General features: G+C 37.7%; 1 protein-coding gene across 1 annotated transcript in view; it reads left to right on the forward strand.

The window, feature by feature from the left end:
- CSMD1 (CUB and Sushi multiple domains 1) overlaps positions 1 to 24169 on the forward strand; it is a gene marked incomplete at both ends in the record, with an annotated part of 1257610 nt that overhangs the window by 212373 nt on the left and 1021068 nt on the right. The window contains one exon of the mRNA XM_082305706.1: positions 15060 to 15276. Within this exon, the coding sequence (XP_082161832.1) occupies positions 15060 to 15276 (217 nt within the window). The remainder of the gene's footprint in view (positions 1 to 15059; positions 15277 to 24169) is intronic.

The raw sequence follows: 24169 nt of genomic DNA on the forward strand, positions 1-24169 counted from the left end.
TGTAGTTGATCTGATGTGACGTAGCTAGCGAAGACAGGCCGTCTTGTATCAACTGAAAAGCTGCAAAGCATGACACAAAGGCAGTTGGCTTGAAGAGGCAATGCTGAGATCAATCAAAGGTATTTAATAATATGCCTGTTTTGTTGATGGCATTTTCTTTTAAAAATGGCACCAAGAGGAGATTTGGGAAGTGCATGTGGGGGCGTCTCGTGTTCACCAAGTGCTGTGATTGTAATGTGGCTATACTTTTATACGTGACCTTTGATGGTCTCTTTCCTGGCTCTAGTTGTTTTGATAGGCTACAGAATCAACACTTTATAAATGGAAACATGGAAAAATACCTGTTATATCAAATGGCAAGAATCACAAACAATGTTTGCTTAAATTTTTAAACATCTTATTAATAGTAAATGTGGTCGTTCATCACCAAATTGTGATTATGAACTGCAGTGAACCTTACAGTTATTTTCAAAGTACACTAATACTTCAGATTTTTCTGTGACATTGTAAGAACATTGTTTGTATGGACTGGATGACTCCAGCTGACAACCATACTGTGAATTATACAGCTTCTTCAAGTATAGGTTACAATGACACAAAGAAGATATTATAGTTGCCGTGTTTTAGCTGAACCATGAAACAGCATTTGGCTGTCTGTCCAGCAAGCGACTGTGGAAAATTTAATTTTACAGTTTCTGCCACAAAAGCCGTATGTTCAGTGTTTTCTGTATACATATGATTACATTCCACCCTGAGTAAGGAAGGTTGTAGATGGCAGGATAAACTGGAAGTCATATGTGCTAAGGGTGTGCTAGAGGTGAGCACTTTCAGAATTTCAAGAGTAAATAATGCAGCTGTACTATAATAACTAGTACAACGTGGAATGAATTAATAATTTTTAGTTGGTTGTGTAAAAACTGTGGTGTTGACAAGGTTTTTTACTCATAGGGACAAGAATAACTTTAAACTAGCTAAAGCTTGTTTTATCGTAACTGGTAATTGACTAGTCACCTCAACTAAAATAAACATGTTTTTTTCAGATCACTGCTGTTTTCTCTGTCTTTTTATATTTTGTAACAGAAGTGTTCCTGTCAGATGAGATGTAAGACAGCATGACATAATGCAGTCAGATGTAACATGAGCGAAAGCTAACACTTTGCAGTCTTATCCTGCTCTTATTGATGGCCATGCACAGTCTCCCAAAGGCATGTCCACTTCTGTTGAGCCATGCTAATCGTTACCCTCTCAGATTTTGTCTCCTTCTGGAAGCAAGCCAGATACGTAATGAATCTGAGCCTGTATGTACAGAGTTGACCCTTCTCTCACTGAAGTCTGCAGAATCCTTGTCATTGACTTCAATGGGAGTATGATCACACTCATGGCCACTTCAATAGTCAGACACATTGTTCAGAAAGGCTAGGATCTCAGGATCAACGACTTCCACCACCCATCACCCCCATACCTCATCTATTTTAATTAAAGTTAGATCCCTTGATTATTACAAATATCAAAGCTTTTATTTTAGGCCTAGCGAAAGAACATGCAATTTGTACCTTGCCTGGAAAATGATTGGCATTAGAATATTTGTGGAAGAAGAGCCATAAGGATATCTCCTGTGAGTGGTAAATTAAAAATGTCCTAGAGAAACCTGTCTCCATGTCGTTTTGTGGAAGCAGTGACTATGAACATCAGAACAGCTCGCAGGTCCAAGGGCAGTTCTGCACCACAGACCTGGCACGGACATGGCGGATCGGCCCACATTTCACCCAGCCTGGCACAACCAGCTTTAGCAGTGCCAACATGAGTAGCGTCTACTTGCTGTGCTGCTTCTGGCTCTCTGTTTCCTGTCAGTCACATGGGCTCCTGAGGATGAGTCAGTGATGCAGGCGGCTTTTTCTTTTGTGCAGTATTTCATGTAAAATGAACATAAGGGGGTATTGCTTGTAATATTCCTGCAAAAAGGGTAGATCTCTTCCACCTATTTCAAATATGCCTTGATCAAGGATTAAAAATCCTTTTGAGCAATCCAGTTCAGAACTAGTCCCTGAGATAGTGCTTGTGTGTTAGGATGTAGAGGCAGTATGTGAGGGCAGAGGCCAGAAGAAAAGGCCTGAAGGAGTCTAAGTTCAGTTTCTGCTATTTCATGTGCTTCACCTCGCATAAGTCGTTGAATATTTGGGTGATTTTTCAATTTGGTATTTCAGAACAGCATCCACCGTAGTTCTGTAAGAAACAATTATGTAGTAGAGGCAAACCAGCTCTGAGAAGTACAGTATCTCATGAAGTGTTGCATTGTTAGGGGAAATTAAGTATGTAATATCGTAAATATCCTCTTGCATGTTTTAAAGTTCCAGATTGTACTATCATCTTAAGTTTCTTAATTTATTTGAATTCAATTCATTGTGTAAACTTCTCTTTCTGTAACCTGTCTGAATCGTGTACATGGGCTGAATATGTTTAATTAGTAAATATATATGCTATATACACTATTTAGAAAGTATTATTCTAATCAGCTGTACCTTAAAGCAAACGTTAATTGCATTTTTGTCACAGTTCACAACATTACTTGCTGTTATTTACAAATCTGAATAATTGCTTGAGATATACACAATGAAAAACATAAAACCGAAACATTGTATTTAATATGAGAGAAATAAAACTTGATCTTATGTAGATAGAGAAAAATATCTTATTCTTTAGCCATTTACTGCAGTATGAACTGGGGGCACCAAATCAGACTGGCAGCGTTTTGGCACCCATTTGAATTGGTGTAGATAAGGCCAAAGGATTCGGAACACTGCTGAATCACACCTATAGTTACTCACACAATTGTGTTTGTTATTGATGCTGCAAGATGGTGGTTAGCTGCTCCGTTCTGAATATTGCTGTGTGTAAATGGCAGCTACTGCCATCATGACTCAGGCACAGGAGCTGCATCACCCTCCATTCCATCCCATTGCCCCATTAAAATCAGTAATTACTTTAATACCGTGCAAACATATCAGTAAGATACAAAACATAAGGTACTGAATTTCCTGTGGTTAAGATTATTAGAACACATAATTTCAGTTCCAGTCATGAATGTCTCAGGCAGCTGTACTTTGAATTTATAATCTCCAGGGAACATGTGTCTGTTGCGTCATTCCCACCCTGGTAATGTTAATGAATGTCATAGGTTTTATGTTTTGTGTGTGTAAATTTAGTAACATCAAAAGTGCAATCAAATTCGTATGTTACACATGCACGTGTTTTCATGCTACCTGTATTTTGATTACACTTAACTTTGCTAATGCTGTAATATTGTTTGCTGTGTTATATTGTTAATTTTTCATAGAAGAATTCTTTCTTATATGTGTATTGCATAGGACAGTAGTGCCCATATTCTGATTTATATAAAATACAAATCTAAATAAGAAGCACAATTATCTGTATGGACATAATATACCTGTCAAGGGGAACATTTAATGATTTCTTGCAGTAGATCCATAAAATATCTTTTTTTAATGTGAAAGCTAAAATTCTTTCTGCAAAATGCATTTGTATTAACAAAGGTGATTGTTTTAACACTAAAATCTAATGCAATGTCATCTGATCTTTCTAAATTCAATTCTAAAAATAACTCTTCCATCTTTGAAAATGAAACTTCTCTAATGACTGCTGAAGAATTTATTGCCACTCATTCTTTTCCTCAAGTTATGACTTAGCAATCTAATTTGGAAGATAGTATTTGTCCTTCTCAGTTGGTGTCAGTTGACTCTGCACTGGTAATTAAAGCACACTGAACTAGAAGGTTCTGTTTTAAATGCAAAGAAAGCATGAATTGAAGTAGCAGAGATGAACAAATTTGAAACCTTTTCTGGACTGATTCTGTGGTGACACACAGACAAAAATGCTGGAAAGCCTCCTGGATAACAGAAGTGATGCACAGAGTAATAACTGTCAGGGAAGAAAAGGTAGTTAAAGTAGACAGTGCTCATGGAGCAGTTACAATGAGACAAATGGATTTTTCCCAGTTTTCAGAGCTGGGCTTTTTGACAATATGCTCTTTTAGTAATAGTATAAAACCAAACTGCTTGAACTGCGTTACACTTCTCAGCTTCATGATATAGGCATCTAGTGACAAATATGGTAATAAAAAAACCTGTTGTAAGATCCTGATATGTGAGCAAGGCTGTCAGTGAAGTTGTCAGGGAGAGTGGCATCAATAAAAAATGAAAGTCAAAGTGACAATACTGAAGTGATCACATTTGGTACAGACAGTTATCCTGTATGTTCCAGGAGTGTGGCAGAAGGGAAATAAAGTCCTCTTCTCAGAGTAGCTTGCCTACAGTTGAGTTGCTCCTATTCCAGTGAAGCTCAGGGAAGAATTTGGATTATTGTCTCAGTATTTCACAAACAATGAAATCAGCACTTTCTTTTTATTTACCTGAGCTATACCATACTCTCTCATTCTACCAGCTGTTGCTAAGCAACTGTAACAGTAATAGTGATGTTTACCTAAAGCCTCAATTTATTTTACTTTATTTTAGAAAAGTAAACAAATAAAATCCACCGTGTCCTCAGCGATCTCCATCTGCAGAATGAGTTTGCATCTATGAAGAATAGTCTTGTTTTAAAGGGCACTAAATCTGTCTTTAGCTCAGCGTTTTACAATATAGGATCTTACCCTCTGTAAAAGAACTTTTTTCAACACCACCTCCTATGTATTTCAAAACTGGTGTAGAACTTGCATTGTTTTCCTTTCTTTTTAATGCATTTTCTTTCCTTCATTTTGATGAATCTTAAAGACAATTGGAGTAAATGCAGAGGAAGAACAAAGAGAATTTGGAGAACTTTGCTTTACTGGGCTAAAATCATTACTTTTGAAGGAAAAGGGATAAAACAACTTCATATAGTCTAGTAGCTTTTAACTAAGAACTTATTGCTTTGTCAGAAAGAAACACTGTCAAGCTGTAGCCTTGAGAGCGCAATTATGGTATTTTTAATTTTTTTTTTGTCTCTACTAGCCAGTGGCACTGAATTGATGGTGTTGTAGACTCGATTTTTAAAAAAGCATTAAAAAGCCCTTTAAAAAAATGTTTTCTTGCAGACAAACATATTTTGCTGCATTTTATTTCCCCATTAACTTGTGTGAATACTGATTTATTAGTCTTTTTGGACATTCCAGTATTGAAAAGGGAACATGAAATATCTTTTTCTCCATTTGTAATGGCAATGTAATCCAGCTGATGTATAATATGCGTTTCAGCATTGAGAACTTCATTAAAATGAAGAAAAAACTTTCACATACCAGCAGTTAAGATGTTTTGCTCTGGTACACAGCAAAGCTACTGTTATGGCAGGATTTGTTTCAGAACTTCTTGCTGAATAGTAATATTACTCTTTAACCTTCAGGACGATTTAATTTCAGTTGGGTGCTGGATAAAGGCTTAAATATACATTGGAAATTGCGCACAAAGCTATTGCCTGACTCTCAGAGTAGTAATCTGAGACTTTAAAAACACTAGCTTTTCTGTTTCATCAACACAATCAGTGAATATATATCCTGCGGCTAGAAGTAAAGTCTGGATTTAAAATGTTTTATAGACCGATGAAGTTGTAGTCCCTTTGTGAATGTCTGCATCAGAATTTAAGGTTATTACATGCATTCTAGCATTTACCAACTGTTCATCTCATGTGAGGTGGACCTAGTGAAGGTCCTAGACTGGTCACAGATAAAAATTGCAGGGTTTGAATGGATCTGTATTTAAAGGAAATCAATCTAAATTTTGCAATTTAGCTGCCATTTTTTTCTTTATTTTTAGCTTTAGCTGCCAAGCTACAGAGTATTTAACGATTCAGAAGCAGTTGACTGTGTTAGGAAGGGTTGAATCTGGCAGCCGACAGAGGTGAGGCCGCCCCATCTCTGTGCCCCAGATGCAGGCAGTGGCAAGGCTGAGCAGCTTTTCCCAGTGGACACACGCACACAGAGCACATGTATACACCGCATACCTATGTATACATACGGCCAGGTACACAGATTAACAGAGGTGGACACACTCAACACTCACATGAACTCGGGCAGCACCAGCAGCCTCACCGTTTCCCCTCTCTGGCTGAGCAGGTTGGAGGTCCACCCACCCACACACAGAGCTGACCATGACTCCCCTGGTCCCCAGTAGCCACTGCCCCATGGTTGCATCCTTGGAGAAACCCTCCTGGCTTCGCCTCCACGTCACCTGCTTGCCAGCTCATCTGGACAGAGCACAGCCAGTGTTCGCACACTCGCTCACACACCTGCGCTGGCTCCTGGTGCTGCACAGCAGACACACGGGCTCTGGCCCTGCTCCCACCTGGGGCTGGCACATGGTGTCCCTCACTGGAGTCTCCCTGGTCACTGGCCCCCAGGCACGTGCACCCTCTGGCCCATGGTCCAGCCCAGCTGCTGGCACCCCAACCCACACTTACCCCAGGCTGGCACCACCCACCCATGGGTCCCTGTGACCCCTGTGGGGGCATGCCCAGACAGGCCACTATTTACACATGACCAGCTCTGTTTCATAGAATCATAGAATGCTTTGGGATGGAAGGGACCTTTAAAGGTCATCTAGTCCATCCCCCCTGCAATGAGCAGGGACATCTACAACCAGATCAGGTTGCTCAGAGCCCCATCCAACCTGGCCTTGAATGTTTCCAAGGACGGGGCATCTACCACCTCTCTGGGTGACCTGCTCCAGTGTTTCACTACCCTCATCATGAAAAATTTCTTTCTTATATCCAGTCTGAATCTACCTTCTTTTAGTTTAAAACCATTACCCCTTGTCCTATCACTACTGGCCCTGCTAAAAATTCTGTCCCCATCTTTCTTGTAGGCCCCCTTTAAGTATTGGAAGGACGCAATAACGTCACCCCGCAGCCTTCTCTTCTCCAGGCTGAACAACCCCAGCTCTTTCAGCCTTTCCTCATAAGAGAGGTGTTTCATCCCTCTGATCATTTTTGTGGCCCTCCTCTGGACCCTCTCCAACAGGTCCATGTCTTTTCTGTGCTGGGGGCTCCAGAGCTAGACGCAGTTCTGCAGGTGGGGTCTCACCAGAGCAGAGTAGAGGGGCAGAATCACTTCCCTTGACCTCCCAGCCACACTTCTTTTGGTGCAGCCCAGGATTCGGTTGGCCTTCTGGGCTGCGAGTGTACATTGCCGGCTCATGTCCAGCTTTTCGTCTATCAGTACCCCCAAGTCCTTCTCCTCAGGGCTGCTCTCAATCCCTTCATCCCCCAGCCTGTATTGATACTGGGGATTGCTCCGACCCAGATACAGGACCTTGCACTTGTCCTTCTTGAACCTCATGAGGTTCACACAGGCCCACTTCTCCAGCTTGTTTGTCCCCTCACATCTCTATTTTACTGCAGTTGTTCCTCCCCAGATCATCTAAATCCATCCTTTTCCCCATCTCTGGCTCCTCCCCTAAACATCCCATAATAAGTCTTGTGCAATCCCAAAACACTCTTCCCTGGCATCCTAGCACCCCCCCAGTCCAGCAGTGGATCTGGAGCTGCTCCTCTTGGCCTATCATGGTGGGTGTCACACCTGGACACTGGGGCTGAGGCTGTCCTGGGACAGCCCTGGGAGGCCCCAGACAAGGGTATCCCTTCCTCTGAGCCCTTACTTTGGGTTCCCACCTGGCCTGGGTCCCCCCGTGCTCCTCCGGGGATATGCAGATGGGCCTGCGGCGGGCTGATGGCTCCTGGGATGGGCCTGGGAGGAGCTGGGGCAGGGTGGTGCTTGGGCTTCCCCATCTGCTGTTGTCTCTGTGTGCTCCTTTGTGGGTGTACAGATGAGCTTTTTATCATATAACCTAACAGATCGTTATTAATTATTTCAGATCAAACAAGTTTTAAACAATTTCTCACTAATTCTCTTGAAATGAACTGGTTTTGCCCGGGTCCTGCAAAAACGTAGCATCATGAGTAAATTTACACTGTTCTCATTTCACGTTGGGCTGGGACTGTCTTGAATATGCTCAAATATCTGTAGAGTTGAAGCTTTGCAGCATCAGTTCTCCCTGATATTGAAAGGCGATGGCGGACACAGCAAGCAGATGCTGGCGTGGTGCAGGCAGCCGCTTCCTGAGATCTTCGGCTGTTGCTGCCGGCCAGGGTGTGCTTCAGTTTTGCTAGTAAAGACAGTGGCTTGCAGTTGTGAATGAATCTTCAGTGATACCTAAATTAAAAAGAACTCGGCACTTCCTGATTTAGTTAATTCCTTGGAAAGTGCCTTTTAATAGTGTTGTGAGGTTTACTTAATAATTGATTTTTGAAGGACACTTGAAGTAGCCAAATGCTGTTTAAAACAGTCCTCAGAAAATAATGCTTTTGCCTCTCTGGCCATTTGACATTTCTGTTCTTGATTAAAGTTAATTTAGGAAATAACAATTTTATTGGGTAGTAACATTGTCAGAAGGTAGCTTCGGGATATACTAATGAGGAAGAAGTGATAAGGGCCTGGTGGAGAGCACGGCCAGTCGGCAGCAGGGGCTGGCGTGGGCCTGCAGGCCTCGGCGGGGGCAGGATGCGCCGGGAGCTTTCAGGGGACATCAACGAAGGCAGAATATTAAAATGCAAAAGAAAAGAAAAAGGGCTGGTTGCAACAAGGTTGTGCAACCACCTATTTATGTCTTACAGCTACCTACTGCTCCACCATCTCGATGGTGGCAACCACTTAAATCTGTAGTTACCTGTTGTAGTTCAAGAGGAAATCCTTTTTGTTTTACGTATGTATATCGCATCTTTGCACTCTCAGGAACATTTGCGTTTTACCTTTCTTGTTAAAAGTCATATATGCAAAACTCTTTCTGTCATGAGCTTTGCTGCTCAAAGTCTTTTAAGTTGTGGCTAATACTACAATACCAAAGTTCCTGCAAGTCTGAATGTACCTGAGTTAGAGGAGTCATAATTGCAAACGTGAGGTGCTCTGCGGATGTGAGAGATGTGCGTTTGAATTTTCTGTGCAAGACGGAGAATTTAAAATCTGTGAGGGCTCTAACCATCGACTTTTATAATTAAGGCCTCACAAATAAGGATAAAAGAGAGATGATGGAGTCTGAGATTCATTCTGCTATATATGCAAAGAAAATGATTAGTGCTGTTTTGTGCAGACTGAAAGAGGGAGCTCATCCCAAGGCAAGGTAGGCAAAGGCATGTGTACCAGTGAGATCCCAGTAAGATTTAGGGGCTGCTGGGCCCTCTCTGGAGGCTTTCCTGGAAATAAAACATTAGTGTCCGAGAGCGTTGCAGGCCAACATTGTAAAACTAAAAATTACTCTTCTTTTGAACACAACTAGAGCAAGTAGCCTGCAAGACAGCCTTGCTGGGCCAATAGATATTCAGAATATGAAGGGAAGATTAATGAAGACAGAAAAAAAAAAAATATGTTTTGTTATTCTCATGCCTGAACTGTTCTTTGTGGAAAATTGCATCTGTTCAAAGCTGAAAAACTGGTAGAACAGGTCATGGAACAAAGAGAAAAAATAAACAGTAATGTCACAAGCACCATGTGTTATCTAGAATTAAAAAAGACAATCAAGGAAAAAATTGCTGCTCTGTTAATGTAGTCTCCAGCTTCAGTTCACCTGAGATGCCCATATTTAAAAAGGACCAAGGGGAGTTAAGGAACTAAAAGGACATTGAAAAAGGCTCCCCAGTGAAGACCATAAAGGAAACAAATCAGGTAGGGCATAAGAAAGCCTGTACATTGCTAAGAGGTTGGCTAAAATTTGTGCCTCAAGGATGGGAGAAAATGGCCAGTTTTTACAATGGAGGGAGTCACCATGGCATTGCAGAGAGATCTGTGCTGGCATCTGTGTTGTTCAGAACACTCATAAATGATCTGCAAAAGGGGATAAGCAGTGAAGTGATGGTGATGATAGGAAGCTATGAGTTAATTAAGACTGTGAAGAATTCCAAAAAAGGGCTTATGTGACCAAGTAAGGGGATGTTGAAGTAGATGACGAAGTTCGGAGTAGATGAATGCGATGTGATGCATATAGTTAAAAACTGTAGGAAATCTACAGAGGAAAAAAACATAATAAATCCTAATTTTCCATGTAAAATGACAGGCTCTAGCTTCACTGTAATTCTGGAGGAAAGAAATCTTGGTTATAATGCATAGTCCCATAAAAATGTCAAGCTAATATTTACCTTAGCAAAAGAACAGATCAAATTAGTAGGAGAACAGAAAAGGGGTTAAAAATATCACTGTGTAAATGATGTGTATACGTTTTCAGCATTACAAGAAGTTCTGGTGTCCCTGTCTCACGAAGGGTGTAACAAAGCTGCAAAAGTTTCAGAGAAAGGTGATAAAATGGCTTTAGTACAAAGAACAGCTACATAAAGTAAAACTTTTGAACTTGGAAAAAAAAAGAAGCTGGGACATGATAAAGGTCAATAAGATGGTAAGTGACATAGAAAGGATCAATAAAGGATCAAAAAAGGATCAAAAAAGGATCAAAAGGATCAATATCTGTAGATCAATATCCGTATTGATCCAAGAATCGTCTGTATGTTTACTTTCCATACAAAAACTTAGTGGGGCATCAAATGAACCAAACAGATGGTAGCTGCTGAACAAACACAAAGAAGGGTTTTTCATGTTTTAGGATTCCTTCTACAATATATTAAAGATGTTGGAAATTAGTATAGACATAGAGGATGACTGGACAACTTCATGGAAAAGAAATCTATCAAGGGCTATTAAACAGAAAAATAAGACTACTGAAATGTTTTCCTTTTAAGAGACCCCTGAGATGCAGATCTTGAAGAGGAGGGGAGTTTTCTGGGGAAGTCCTTCCTAGGTACCGCCTTTGGCTTGCTGTTGGAGAAAAGATACTGAGCTGAATGAGCCTTTGACCTGGCCAAGCGCAGCTGTTCTTATTTGCTTCCTAAACTTACTAATAGAACTGTAACTCATATTAGAATCTACTGTAAAGAATGAGGGAGACACGATCTAGCTAGAGATCTCTTCTCAGCCTCTCTACTAGTTGCTGTGTTCCTCTGTGGCTGCAGAATGGAAGATGCTACTCAAAGTCACAACAAGAATAAATGTGACTTCATTTTCATTATCATGATTGTTCAAAATATCTTTAGCATCGCTGATTTTACTATGGTTAGTTTTGGCGCATTTTATAGTTTGCTTGTTCAAAATACATATATCTTGCAAAAATTGCTTTCTGTGTAATTATGTATATGTATACACACACATACACATATACATCTCTATATGTGTATAAATATATCAGTCTTCCACAGAATACCTTATGAATTACAGGAAGAGTAGTGGTTGTCTTTTTTCTTGTTTCTTGTAGAAGCATTTGAAACTTGGGAAAAAAATAATCAATGAATTTGCTAGTTCTAATTATTAGATACTTGTAAACGGTGGGGAGGTGGGATTGAGGGCGTGATAAACATAGTAATGATAAATATAAAGGCCCAGGAAGATAGAAGTCCAATTTTTAGAAAATATTTCCTAAGTTTGTATTCTGTATTTTGTGAAGTTTATTCAAGATCTTGTGGCAAAGTAGTACTTAAATTCTAGTGATCCTTAGTGATTCTACCACCCATTTGACCTCAGCATTTAAGGCAAAATTGCAGTGGTTTAAGTTTTCTTTCTCACTTAGGGGTCACAACTGAGAAATGTTGAGCCTGAGCAGGTGCGAATAGGGCTGGTACGGGATACACAAAGCACCTTTCTAAGATAAAATAAGGCTAAAATCAGTGTAAATGATTTTCAACTACCAGCCAAGAGCGTCAGTTTCCTTAAATTACACTTTTTATATCATAAAGTTAAAATAGCTGTCCTGAAATAATTTCTTACAGAAAACATATGACAGAAAATTAATGTTAAGAGCATAGTGCATATTCATATAAACAACGATGTGGTGTCATACTAATAGAATTTTGGCAGTCTAATACACCTTTAATATTAAAATAATTCAGTGTACTGATATTGTACTCAATCAGTGACTGCACGTCTTGTGAAAAATAGCAACGTTTATTTTTTTATTTGACACAAGGGCCAGAGCTAGAGTGAATTGTATGGGTAGATCTTCTTCTTAGGGTGTATTCGGTCATATTCAGCCTACCTTCTCTTCTGTGCTTACATTCAGCCCGGCAGAACTGCTTAAACTGTGCCGATATTAATATTGTTTAATATTTTCTTGTCAGTATGTTGAGTTTCTTTACACTGTTGACACTTTCTGCTATTAAAGCACCCATAAGAAACAAAATATTCTTAATTAATCTCATCGGTGTCCTCTTACTGGTCTGTGGTGTCTCTGCAGTCAGAAACTGCATTTTTTGTGGGATGTTGCATTGCTAACTCCTATCTAATTTCTACCACCTGTCAGCCAGAAGTCTCTTCATTCCTGCTTTCCAAGTATATCCTCACACTGAATCTCTCTTAAGTGATTCGATGTTATATGTACTCCTTGGCAGAGGTGTAACATTTGACAGTTCTGAAGGTTTTAGACTTACATATATTGACAAAATAAGTATTATACAGATAGCAGCTGATCCTTTTTTCACAATACTGCCCTGTTAACATGCTTCATGTCTTTAACTGGGCAGGGGCAGACCTAGAAGGATGTCAGTTTTCTGGGCCTGCACAGCTCTTAAATTCTCTTTGAGTATTGCTTAGTTCAGAAGAGAGATCTTCTTTGCAGTTGTCAGAGTGCAGCAATGAGACTGGTAGGAGTTAACTGTGTATTAAATTTATTCTAGGGTTTTTATTGGGGTTTTTACTGAACACTAAGTAAATAAGTATGTATTTATATATATGCATATAAAATTAAGAGCAAACCTAAATAGCATTTCACAGCAATAATTTTGCTTTATGGTTCTCCTTTGCCTCGTGTTTCTTGGGTACAAAGTGAATAGGCAGCATGTTTATGAATAATTTCAGAACCGGAGGGATATATATACAGGAGAGCAAAAGCAAACTGGAGAAAGGAAGGGCTATGGGTGGTAAGAAATGCTTAAGTTAAACCAGGGTAAAGTGTTGGCTGCTTTGTTTATCATTAGAGTTTGTTTATTTTCCAAGAGTATAATGCACAATAACTTGAATTTACAGTAAGGAGTACAAAACACCTTTTGGAATAAAACTGGGAGCAATCACTAACAGTTGCAAAAACTTCTGCAAGCAGGTAGCAAGCGCCTCTGTAAGGAGGCTGCTAGGCTATGGCCATTTTGGGGGTGGGAGGGCTCACTCACTAACCCAGCAATATTCGGTTTTACCTTAAGCCAGCTGTAGGGTTCCCTAGGAGATTGGGGAGGTAATTGTCTCCCTGGAAGTCAGAAATGTAGTTAACATATTGCATTTACATACGCAATTACATATGGTGTATTATGTTCTTTATACACCAGAATTAGAAATTTCTGTTCCCAAAAGGTGCATCTGGCTTTGGTAGATTTTAGACGAATTGCTAACTTGCACTTGATACGTCTCCTCTTTCAAAGCAACCTTTTCACACCTAGTGGTAGGAAAGCTACTGTGCAGCATGGCTTGCGGGGGTACTTGATTTACACAAACCAATTTCTGGATGTTGGTGACATGAAGTAGCTCGTTAGAGTATTAGGGTGGTGGGCTGTCAGTATAATTTTCCTCTTCTGTTTTCAGAACATTATTTCTGTAGTAATTAAATTATTTTAAATAGCTTGTGACACTTGTATGACATGTCCCCTGTGGTTGTAGGAAGAGGAATAAAATGCAAGACATCTGCAAGAATGCTGACAAGTTACAGTGAACAGTACATAGCTGAAACTTTCATGCTAAGTTCACAGTGTAATAGGTTCCCTCTTTAGGAATGTTCAATAATACCAATGTTTTATTAAAGTAATGTGAATCAATTGGTAGATATACTAGAGAAGATTTTCACTTTAAAGGCCTCCTGAATCCCCACAGCCTTTTTATCTTTTCATTAGAGTTTTTGTTATATTTGAAATTTAGTAGAAAATGATTACTTATTAGTTCTTTAGTTTTAGCAGCAAATCCCTTTTATTAAATCCATTTTATTAAGATTTAGAAACCTCCCACAAGCATTTGACAGCACTGCTCTGAAAGATTCAGTCTCAGAGACCTACTACTGGGAAGTTAAAAATAAAATTGCAGCCTGAAATACTTTTCTGGTTTAGGTATAACAATAAAATGCTGGGGTTATACTTGTTCTGAAGTGCTTAAAATGCACGTAATAATCCAAGCATTACAGTGCACAAAATGTCCTTAAACTTTTCTCTGTTCAAATATTTCATTAACGCTTCTCTCCAGCTCTGAACCAGTACAACTATTGTGTGTGGGATTAACAAAATCAAGCAGTAAATTAGCAAGAGTGTGCACTGTAAGTCAAGGTTTCTTGCTGAGGACTTCCCGTTAATGAGCTACCATACCCTCACAAGGTCTGTAGGATGTACAAACCAGACACAAATGCCTGCTGAGTAAACCCGTAGTGTTATTTTTTAAGAATCCTAAAAAAAAAAAAAAAAAAACAAACCCACTTGCCTGATTACAATACACATGGCACTAAAAATGTTATACCACAAATTTTGCTGTGTTTTTGAAGTATAAAAATCTTAATGTTCATTGCAACATAATACATAATAAATAACTGCTCTCTGTGTTGAAAGTATGTTTCAGAACAACAGAAACTCTAATACTTCAGTATTTATATAAAAACTTTATAAATGGCATTCACCAAAAACTCTGAACACTGGCATTAAAACTGTCAGTCTGTTGAATTTATGGCATCAAGGCTAATGCTTAAATTTCACATTTGGATGAATAAGTTGTACATTGTTAATACTACGTAACTTCAAATAATGATTCATCACATAAAAAGATGGTAGATGTCTCAGGAGATTCAGTGATGGGGGTTTTGAATTCAGACGGAAGAATGGTATAAATGCAATTTTATGTGGTGTTCATAATCTGGAAAAAATATTATAAAATTAAGTTTACATATAGTTACTTATATAAGAATATATACTGGGGGAGGGGAAAACCACCAAAATACCTATTTTCCTTTCTTCTATTTCAGGTCAGAACTGTGGAGGCTTAGTACAGGGACCAAATGGTACTATAGAAAGCCCTGGATTTCCTCATGGTTATCCAAATTATGCCAACTGCACGTGGATCATTATCACAGGAGAACGTAACAGGATACAATTGTCATTTCATACTTTTGCCCTCGAGGAAGATTTTGATATTTTGTCAATTTACGATGGACAGCCCCAGCAAGGCAATTTAAAAGTGAGGTAAAGTACCTTTTTTTCTTTCTTAATTTCTTTCTGTCTCTCTCTCTCTTTACCTCTCTCTTTCTCTCCTGAATATATGTTTTGATGATGTGTTACAACTACATTGTATTTCTTTAGTTCTTCCCCAGCCAAGGGGATAGCGGTGCCCCAGGATCTCACAGCAAAAGACGTTAATCCAAGTTTCAGAGCCTTATGGCCCTAGCTTGTGTACCAGTAGCATCAGTCATACTTAAAATTTGCACAGTTCAAGGTCAGTTTTGATAAAGTCCCTGAGCACAGGAGTAACCCACGTTGCAGTAGCTTATTTTTATTTATCTGTCCCCTGACGGAATCCAGATTTCACCATGGGACCCTTTCCTGAAGTCACTTGTCCCCAGTTTTTGTAAGAACTCTTACTGATATCAGTCTTTACTTTTCTACCATGCTTACAATATTTGAATCAGAGGATGGGTATGCTGCTCGTGCCAACAGTTTCCCAGGGTCTCTCACCGAATGTAACACAGAAGTTGGGGGCTGTACAGTAGTTTGCTAGAGGCACAATCTCATTAGTCAGTGTTAGGCAACCTCTGGAAATGGTTGCAAGATTAAATCCTTCAGATGACTGTTGCCTGCCTGACAGACAAGTTGAGATGTAAATTGTTTGGCTTTGCCAAAATTTAAATTCTTCTGCATCTCTAAGTAAGTACAATTATTAAGCAATTAAGGACCTTTAAAGGTCAGAAACTGCGGTGTCTTATATGTCCAAATACCACTGGGGTTACAAAGAGGCTTTATGGAAGCTCTTTGATCTCAAAGCTTTTCACAACTTCAGATTTTGGTGCATGAATTTCATTGGTGTCTTGTTTTGGGTTCTGTGGTCATTTGCTGGATCTGGACTGCAGAGCTGGAAAGCAAACATTGCTATTGGTGTTGCTTTGTCATTTGCTGTTCAGGCATGAGATTTCTGGAGCACTGTAAAACACTGCTGTCAGTTCTGTTGTCTGATTACTCTTTTACATGCTGCTGATTTATATTATACTGCTAAAACATGTGGGAACATCACCGATTTGTTCCACATTTTAGTGGGTATCATCACGTATTTTTGACAAGAACAATGTTCTGATTGATTGTTGACTCAGTTCAAAAAGTTTTGAAAACTGTGGAAGGTAGTACACAGCTACCGATGCTTGAGTTGCACAGTTTATGTGCTTGGTTTACTGTACTTAATTGACCTTTAGTACTTGTATCACCTTTATACAAGGATTAATACTTCTTTTTCAGTCAAATGTTTTTATTACCAATAGCTAACACGCCTGCTTGTTTTGCATTAATCTGTTAGCAGAAAAATGTTGCAAGGAAGAGCACCAACTGATGTTCTGTGGGTCTGAGCGTAAAAGATAGAAGTTCCTAAGTATGATCTCAATCCCACTGAAGTCATTGTAATTACCACTGATTTAAGTAAAACATTGATTTCATCTTCAGCTTCCAACAGTGAAGCAGATATTTTATTTATCCTTGCTTGTATTTGCCAATTTGTTACCTTCATAAATGATATTATAAGGAAAAAAACATTTGCTGGCTTTGCAGCATGCAGAGGTTAAAAAAGCAGAACTTGAATGACGGGTTTCTATTAACGTCTCATATCCTGTGACATACCCTTTGTTGCACAGCGCAGATGCACAGGTGTACCCCTCTACAATTGCACATTTTAAGACAATTCACTCGGCAGATATTGGAAAATTATAGTCTTGTTTTTTTAGCTGACAGGATGCAAATGCAAGAGAGCATCTTGGAACTCCTGCTTCAGGGTATGCTTTTTTTTCATAGATAAAAATACCCTACTAGATTTTGGGTAATTATATTTCTTCAGCCATCATGCAAAATCTGGAGGTTTTCCTTAAAAATAGCTGTGTAACTATACAGCTCTCACAAACTATAATAATTAAGTCATATTCATCCCATATTTTCTATACTATTTTTCAGCTGCTAAAGCAAAATTGGATAAAAATGAATAGTACGTTCAACTCGTTTACTGTACTGCCTGAAGGACCTTTTTGTATGCTAAATGTTCACCAGGATACTTTCACTATAAGTTGATAGTAAACCCCAAGAAAATAGAAACATATATAAAATATACTGAAATGATAAGGGAAAGGAATAAATTGTTTAAAGCTGTTTGTGTGGAGGGAAAAAAGAGAAACAGGTAGTTGTAAGGTATACATGAACTTCTTTGGTTAGTGCATGATTAAAGCATATACAGATTTAAGGGATAAATTGCACATGGTAGCGATCATAAGTTATGGTATGCTATGTTCTGAGGAGGTTGAGAAGTAAGATAGTAGAAGGAAGAACAATGTAAACAAAAGATAAGGCGCTAAAAAGTACTATTATACGTCTTCCAATTTTTCTAGATAAAACCCACCTAACATTCTGATATTCTGTATAATTACTGAGATCTGCAGTCCAAAATTGTCCTTAAAAAGATTGCTACAGCTGCTTTATTTTTATCACTGTAAAGTTCACAGAACACAAAACAGTATTTGCTATATCTATCTGTGTGTATATACGTGTGTATATATATATGTAAAAGAGGAAAAGTGAAATTTTAAGTCTAATGCCACCTGTCATGATAATGCTTTGTAAGGTACTATAGTCTTAATTGTATAAGCAAACATAAAGTTAGATAATTAATTTGACCATATATTACAGCCAAAACAGATGTCTCAGTTCTACGTTATTGAAAAAAAACCTACTGTAAGGCTTAAGTATTGCATTATCAGCTGATGGGGAAAGATTTCAAAATACAACCAAATTCTAATTAAGCTGGGAAAAGATGCAAAATGTGTTTTTTATTTGCATTTTAAATTGTAAAGGAGTTGTCATTTGTTATACGCAGTTAACCATCAGCATGCAGAGTTCATATGGATGAAATTCTTGTGAAGGAGAGATGCAAGTGTGGCGCACTGAGACAACAAAGTTATTACTGCGTTGTATTCCTTGTGAATTGTTTCCCTAAGTAAGAGTTGCATTCAGTAGTTCAGTGTAGTTCAGGTGCTAGCAAATATTTATTTTGAATTTTCTTTGTTGTATGTATCAGATATAATAGTAAATGGCGGTATTTTAAATAGAATTGAGAACTGTATCAACAGGAGGTAGGGAGTAGGGACGCAGGCCAGCTCTGAAGAGGCTCAGTGTGTAAGCAGATGTGAACTGACAGTACTGACCTATTGACTTGTGTATGGCCAATAGATACGTTACCTTCCATGAGCAAGTGAATTCAAGACAGACATTTCAACAGTTTATGGATTTCAAAAGTAATTTCAGGGCTGGTATCTTAGTGTAAATCTTGTCACAGTATAATTTTCCTATATGCAGAATTCCTGAAGAGGGGTTTCATATAGAGGTATAGGGAAACTGTAACAGGACTGGGTAAATAGAAGTGCCTGTATCAAAACCTCTGTTGCTGAAGAGGTAAGGTGGGGTGTTAAGACCTTGAACTGTGAATGTTGCAAACATGGTGAACTGAGACTTCGTATGTATGATTGCACATTGCACAGTTTATGGCCTGAGATTCCACATTTTTTTCAATGTCAAATACAGGTAAATGCTGTAACCTCTGTGTTACAGTGTCTGTCAGTAGAAGTTACTTTTTTAGTACCATACACTCAGTTTTCTTAAGAGTTAATTATGGAAGATCTGTGCAATATACTCTGGAATAATCTTTGTCAAATAATCAATTCAGTCTTTCAGAGAGTCCTGAAAAACTCTCAAAAATGGACTCCAAGCAATTTTGTTTTTTCTTACACAGAAAAGCTGCTAATTAAATTATATACACTGATGGAAAGACGCAAATGTACAGACATGAATATTCTTTGTTGTGTGTATATGCAGCTGTCAGTTAATTTAGATATACATGATATATATTATTTGGAAAGTGATTTTAAAATGTCTGCTTCCCTTCATGGTTTCTCAGGCCTTCTAAGTATTATTTAGTTTATTGCAGCCCAAGTAATAATATAATAGATGCTGCTTCTTATTACTCATATTAGTTGAAATGAACATTTTTGTTTAAATGGAGCAGTAATGCAAATGATGGAAGTTGCTAACGGAGCATGTAATAAAATAAAGCTTACCAAAATTTTTCTGACAAGCATATATACAATGAATGTTAAGTAGCAACATGTTCCCTCTACTTCCTTGAATTGTGTAGAAATAACAGGAATTAAATACAAATTCTTCACAGTATTCACTTTTCCCTGTCTCTAGCAAGCAATAAACCATATATATATTCTGCACTTCATAATCCAAGCAGGGAGATAAAAAATGTTCACTGAAGTTAAAGTTTGGGCCCCTGTTTATTATTAAACCTCTTTTATCTTAACAAACCAAGATTTATCACATATTCAACACATTTTAGAATTTTATTTTTGTTTGTTTTCTGTTTTGTTTTTTGGTTGTTTATTATTTGTTTGTTTCTTCAGAAAACAATTTCTGTCTTCCTTCTCTCCAGGATCAAGAGAACAGTGAAGCAATGAGGGCGTGATTGACTTTTCTACAGAACTGCTGACACTGCAGCAGCAGGAGCTTTGTGCAGTTTACAGTTCTTTATTTCTTTTTTTTTCCTTCCCCATGAAAATGTCATATGTCTTTTTTTTTACCTTTTTATTGCACATCATTTTCTACAAGTTGATTTCAACATACGGATTTTTTGTGTATGTGTGAGCTGGTGATTTTGTGAAGAAAACAGTGTAGCAATGACTATAGTAGCTATCTTTTTTCCAGCTGCAGCTTACTTAGAACAGCGCACAAAGTAACAGAAACGGAGCTAGTGTTCAAATTTGTAAAACAAGATTATTGAATAATTTCAGCATGATATTCTGGTATTTTCTTCATCTGTATGAGAAGGAAAACTATTATTGTATGATTATGCAAATTGATTACTGAGTTCCTGCCAGTAGAGATGCCTATCAATGACTATCATTCCCCTTTTTATGTTAAATCAGGTTTTTCTTGGCTTTTTCACCTATTAAAGTATTAGGAAGAAGGAATCATTTATAGTAGAGGGCTAAAATGTGATTCATTGTGCATCACATAGCTATTTTAGGAAAGAAAGGAAACTATGACCTGATCAGCTAAAAGCTGGCAGGTAGTTTCTGCCAACAACAAGAAGAGCATGCAGTAGAAGGAAAGATAACTTATGTGTGCAATACTGACAGGTTCAAGCTCATATATGGCGAGTTTTTTTTTCACAGGTGGATAAAAGGCAAAAATCCTATTCCCAAAATTTTTAGCTTCCCAATTCAAAATCTTAAGCTTGCTAATTTTGTTGGCTAGCCTACATACTAAAAAGATTTAATGAAAAATTTATTAAATATAAAGTCAAATAAGGAGTCTGCTTACTAGCAACAATCTACTTCACCAAGAATTATAGGCCATATTAATTACATGTTTTAGGCTGATACTAAACGATGGTCAACTATAAAAGAATATAATACTTTTTTCCAAAAACCATGGAGTATTGTTTGAACTCCCGCCTAAGAAAATCCATTTCACATTTAAGGAACCATTATTTCTTGGAAAAAATAAAAGGATTAGATTCATTTAACAAGTCAAAGCAATGCATAAATTTATACTGCAAAATTCTGCATCAGTTGCTTAAACCTTTTATAATGTAGTTGTTTAAGTCAGCACGTTTTTCTTTAAAAATGAATGTGACACTCACCGTAATGAAAATGTAGCTGTGCTCAATTTCTTTGCCCTCTGTGGAGGTAGATCTCTTTCTTTCACCTGACATTGGCCATAGTACATCTTCAGAGAATTTACAGGTGTTGCTTCTTTGACTGTTCCATACTTTTCAAACTGAACCTGTGTAATTGACAGCAGTGATTTGGTGCATGTTTGTAGTGTTTCACCATCAAAAGTATTACTAGTAAGGGACTCAGAAGGAGACAGTTGGGATGTGGCTCCATAAAATGTTAATTTCTATAGTTTTAGAAATTTTAGCATGTGTTAGGTAATCTTACTGTTTCATAGCTATACAACCATATTTAAGGGAATAATAAAAAAATTGCTATATAAGCACCTTTCTAATAAAGTAGAGAAGCATTACTCAGTATTTAAAGATACCTCATAGAGTGCTGAGAAAGACAGGCTATTCTTTATTAATATCTTCTAAGTGTTTCACATGACAATGTTTTAGAGTAGATCTTTGATTTCACATAAAAGGCATACATTTACCTCCCTTGTTATTTGTTATTGCATATGGGTATATTAGAAATAATTAGTTATTCAGCTTGAAAGGATCATATTTATGATCATACTAAGCCAAACACCCATACATTCCTTATTAGTTGTTTTAAAAAAACAGAACACCTTGGGTATCCATTATCCAGTATTTAAGCTACAAAAATCACAGAAAATTGCAAGTTGTGTGGGTATGGATGCATATATACCTGGGTTTTGAAGAGCTCAGTTCACATCTTTACTTTACCTGAAATCTCAGAATAAGATTTAAGTGTTACTTCAGTACTGGCCCAGTATGAAGAAAATTGTCTTCACTGGTATGATGTCTGCTTGATCTACACGGGGAACTCACATGATCTAGAATATTTTATGGAAAGCCTCTTTGATTCTATCAGACTGATGAGTTTGTAATCTGCAGAAGTACAAATACTTTTAAGATTTTTTTGAACACTGCTCAGTACACAATTTGGCGTTTCATGCTTTTTTGAGAGGGTTTTTTTTTTTCATTTTCTCTTCATTTGTGTTTGTTTCTGAAGACCCTAAAACCCCCACAATTTGGTATAGGAACAATATATACACATTTTGGCACTTACTTACTTAAACATGATAAATTCCTGGAAGATCTCACATTCATTTTATTCTCAAAACTCCTTAGGAATAGGATACTAGAATCCATTAAGAATGCAGATAAACACAGTTTGGGGAATTACAGCTCTTGAAACTTAGATGCACCTTAAAAAGTCTTTTAGTGTAGCTTGGTGATACAATTGACACCAAAAATTTCAGACAACTTTCTGATTAAACAGGTGGTAACATTAACTTGATCGCTGGTTGTGTAAGGAACTGTGTAAGGAATTTTTACTCTTAAATACATTAATTTTTGAGAGTGAGGGCAATTGCTTACCTTTATTATCTGTCATCTAAACATATATTACACGTGCAGTGTACATAAAGCAGTTTTATATCTGCATCGTCCATCTTGTTCAAAAAGGGACTTCTTTTTATTTTAGATGATGAATGTTGAATTGACATAATTACATACAGAAGCCCTGCTGATCAGCATCCCTAAATGCTGTGTATACGATGGCTATTACAACAGCTCTTGGTCAGAGATCAGTCAGTTCCCTTTGCTTATATTCTCACTGCAAGCTAATAATTAAATTACAGCCTTTAGAAAATTTGCAGCTGGACTCCTCAGGGAGAAGAAAGTCCAGCTGTCAAAATCTGTCCCCTTTTGAGATTTGTTACTGTACATCCTTATTGTGGGCTTTTTCAGAGTTTCTATGCTATGAAGAAATTTTGACTGCTTGTTTGTTTTAGAGAGGAAAAACGTATTTTATCTGTTAACTGGCAAATTAAAGGAAAAAAAAAAAGCTTTATAAAGCGTAATAACTGATCCGTCATATTTCTGATGCATGCAATTAGGTTAAACTCTGAATCATGTTCTCTTACTGTCATCTGGTAATTACCTGCCTATCTTAACTGAGTCTTGTGATTATTGGCTGTATGATAATAGTCTGGTTTTGGGTCACCGCGTGCTGGACCAGGGTGTAGTGATCATGGGACAGATACAGCATCATAAATGTTCAGGCATTGGAGAGGAACTCTGCAGTTTCTCTGCTCTGAATTGCTCCAGTGGAAATTCAGCATCCTGTTGTCTGCCAGCCAGTCACATATAATCAATTCCGCTGGTAAAACAAATTTTGTAGACAAGCGTTCTCATAATCTTGCAGTTCCCAATATTACTTAGGGACCTTCCTCAGTTTTCACCCTGTTCATATTCACAAGAGCATCTGCTGACATTATTAGGGGCCTTGGGTTTTGACAGTGATGTTTTTCCCACTTAATGGAGAGTAAAATATACTTCTGCTGAAGTCCCAGGTTATTCCTGTGCTCGTACTTTCATTTGAGTGAAAACTGTGTATGCTTATCTCCATTCGACTCAATGAATTTATTAAGAAAACTAACTAGTCAGTGGCTGACTAGAAGCACATACATTGAGAGTGATACCGATCATGAAGGAAGTGAAGGCAAATTTTGATGATAGGCTTAATACCAATGTGGCAGGGAACAGCACCCTTAGAAGACTTCTTACTGTTGACTGTCTACTCTTTTCATTGATTTATCAATGTTCTTTTCCATCTGCATGTATGTTGCTGTATTTCAGCAAAAAGGTAATTTAAAAACAAAAAATTCTTTTGCTTATTTCCCCTCCCAAACACATACCTATGCACTGTGGTTTTCTTTGCAGAATCTAGTGCGACCGGTGTCATGAAAGAAAAGCAAAGAAAAGAAAATAACAGATGCCAATATTAGACTGCATGTTTGTTTTAATTGCTAAGACTGGCTAGTTGTCTAGGCTTCTGAAGTTAAATAGGCATAAAAGGCCATAAATAATAAAAATTATGATGAATTTTAATACAAATTAATAAACACTATTTAAAAATCCACTTAATATTTTTAATTTTTTGAGATAATTCTTTAATTCATGAATTAGAAAGAAAAGTATGTTATAGGACTGGTTGGTGAGTACATTAAAGTTAAGTCTAATAATAGCCACACAAAACCTGTTCTTAAAACTTAATTTTTAACTATTATTTTTAACAGTTACGTTTGAATGCTGAAATTAAAAGTCCCATAGGTATAATTTAAAAAAAAAAAAAACACTAAT

The sequence above is a fragment of the Platalea leucorodia genome, assembly GCF_965183815.1.
Source record: "Platalea leucorodia genome assembly, chromosome: 3".
In the NCBI taxonomy this organism is placed as follows: Eukaryota; Metazoa; Chordata; class Aves; order Pelecaniformes; family Threskiornithidae; genus Platalea; species Platalea leucorodia.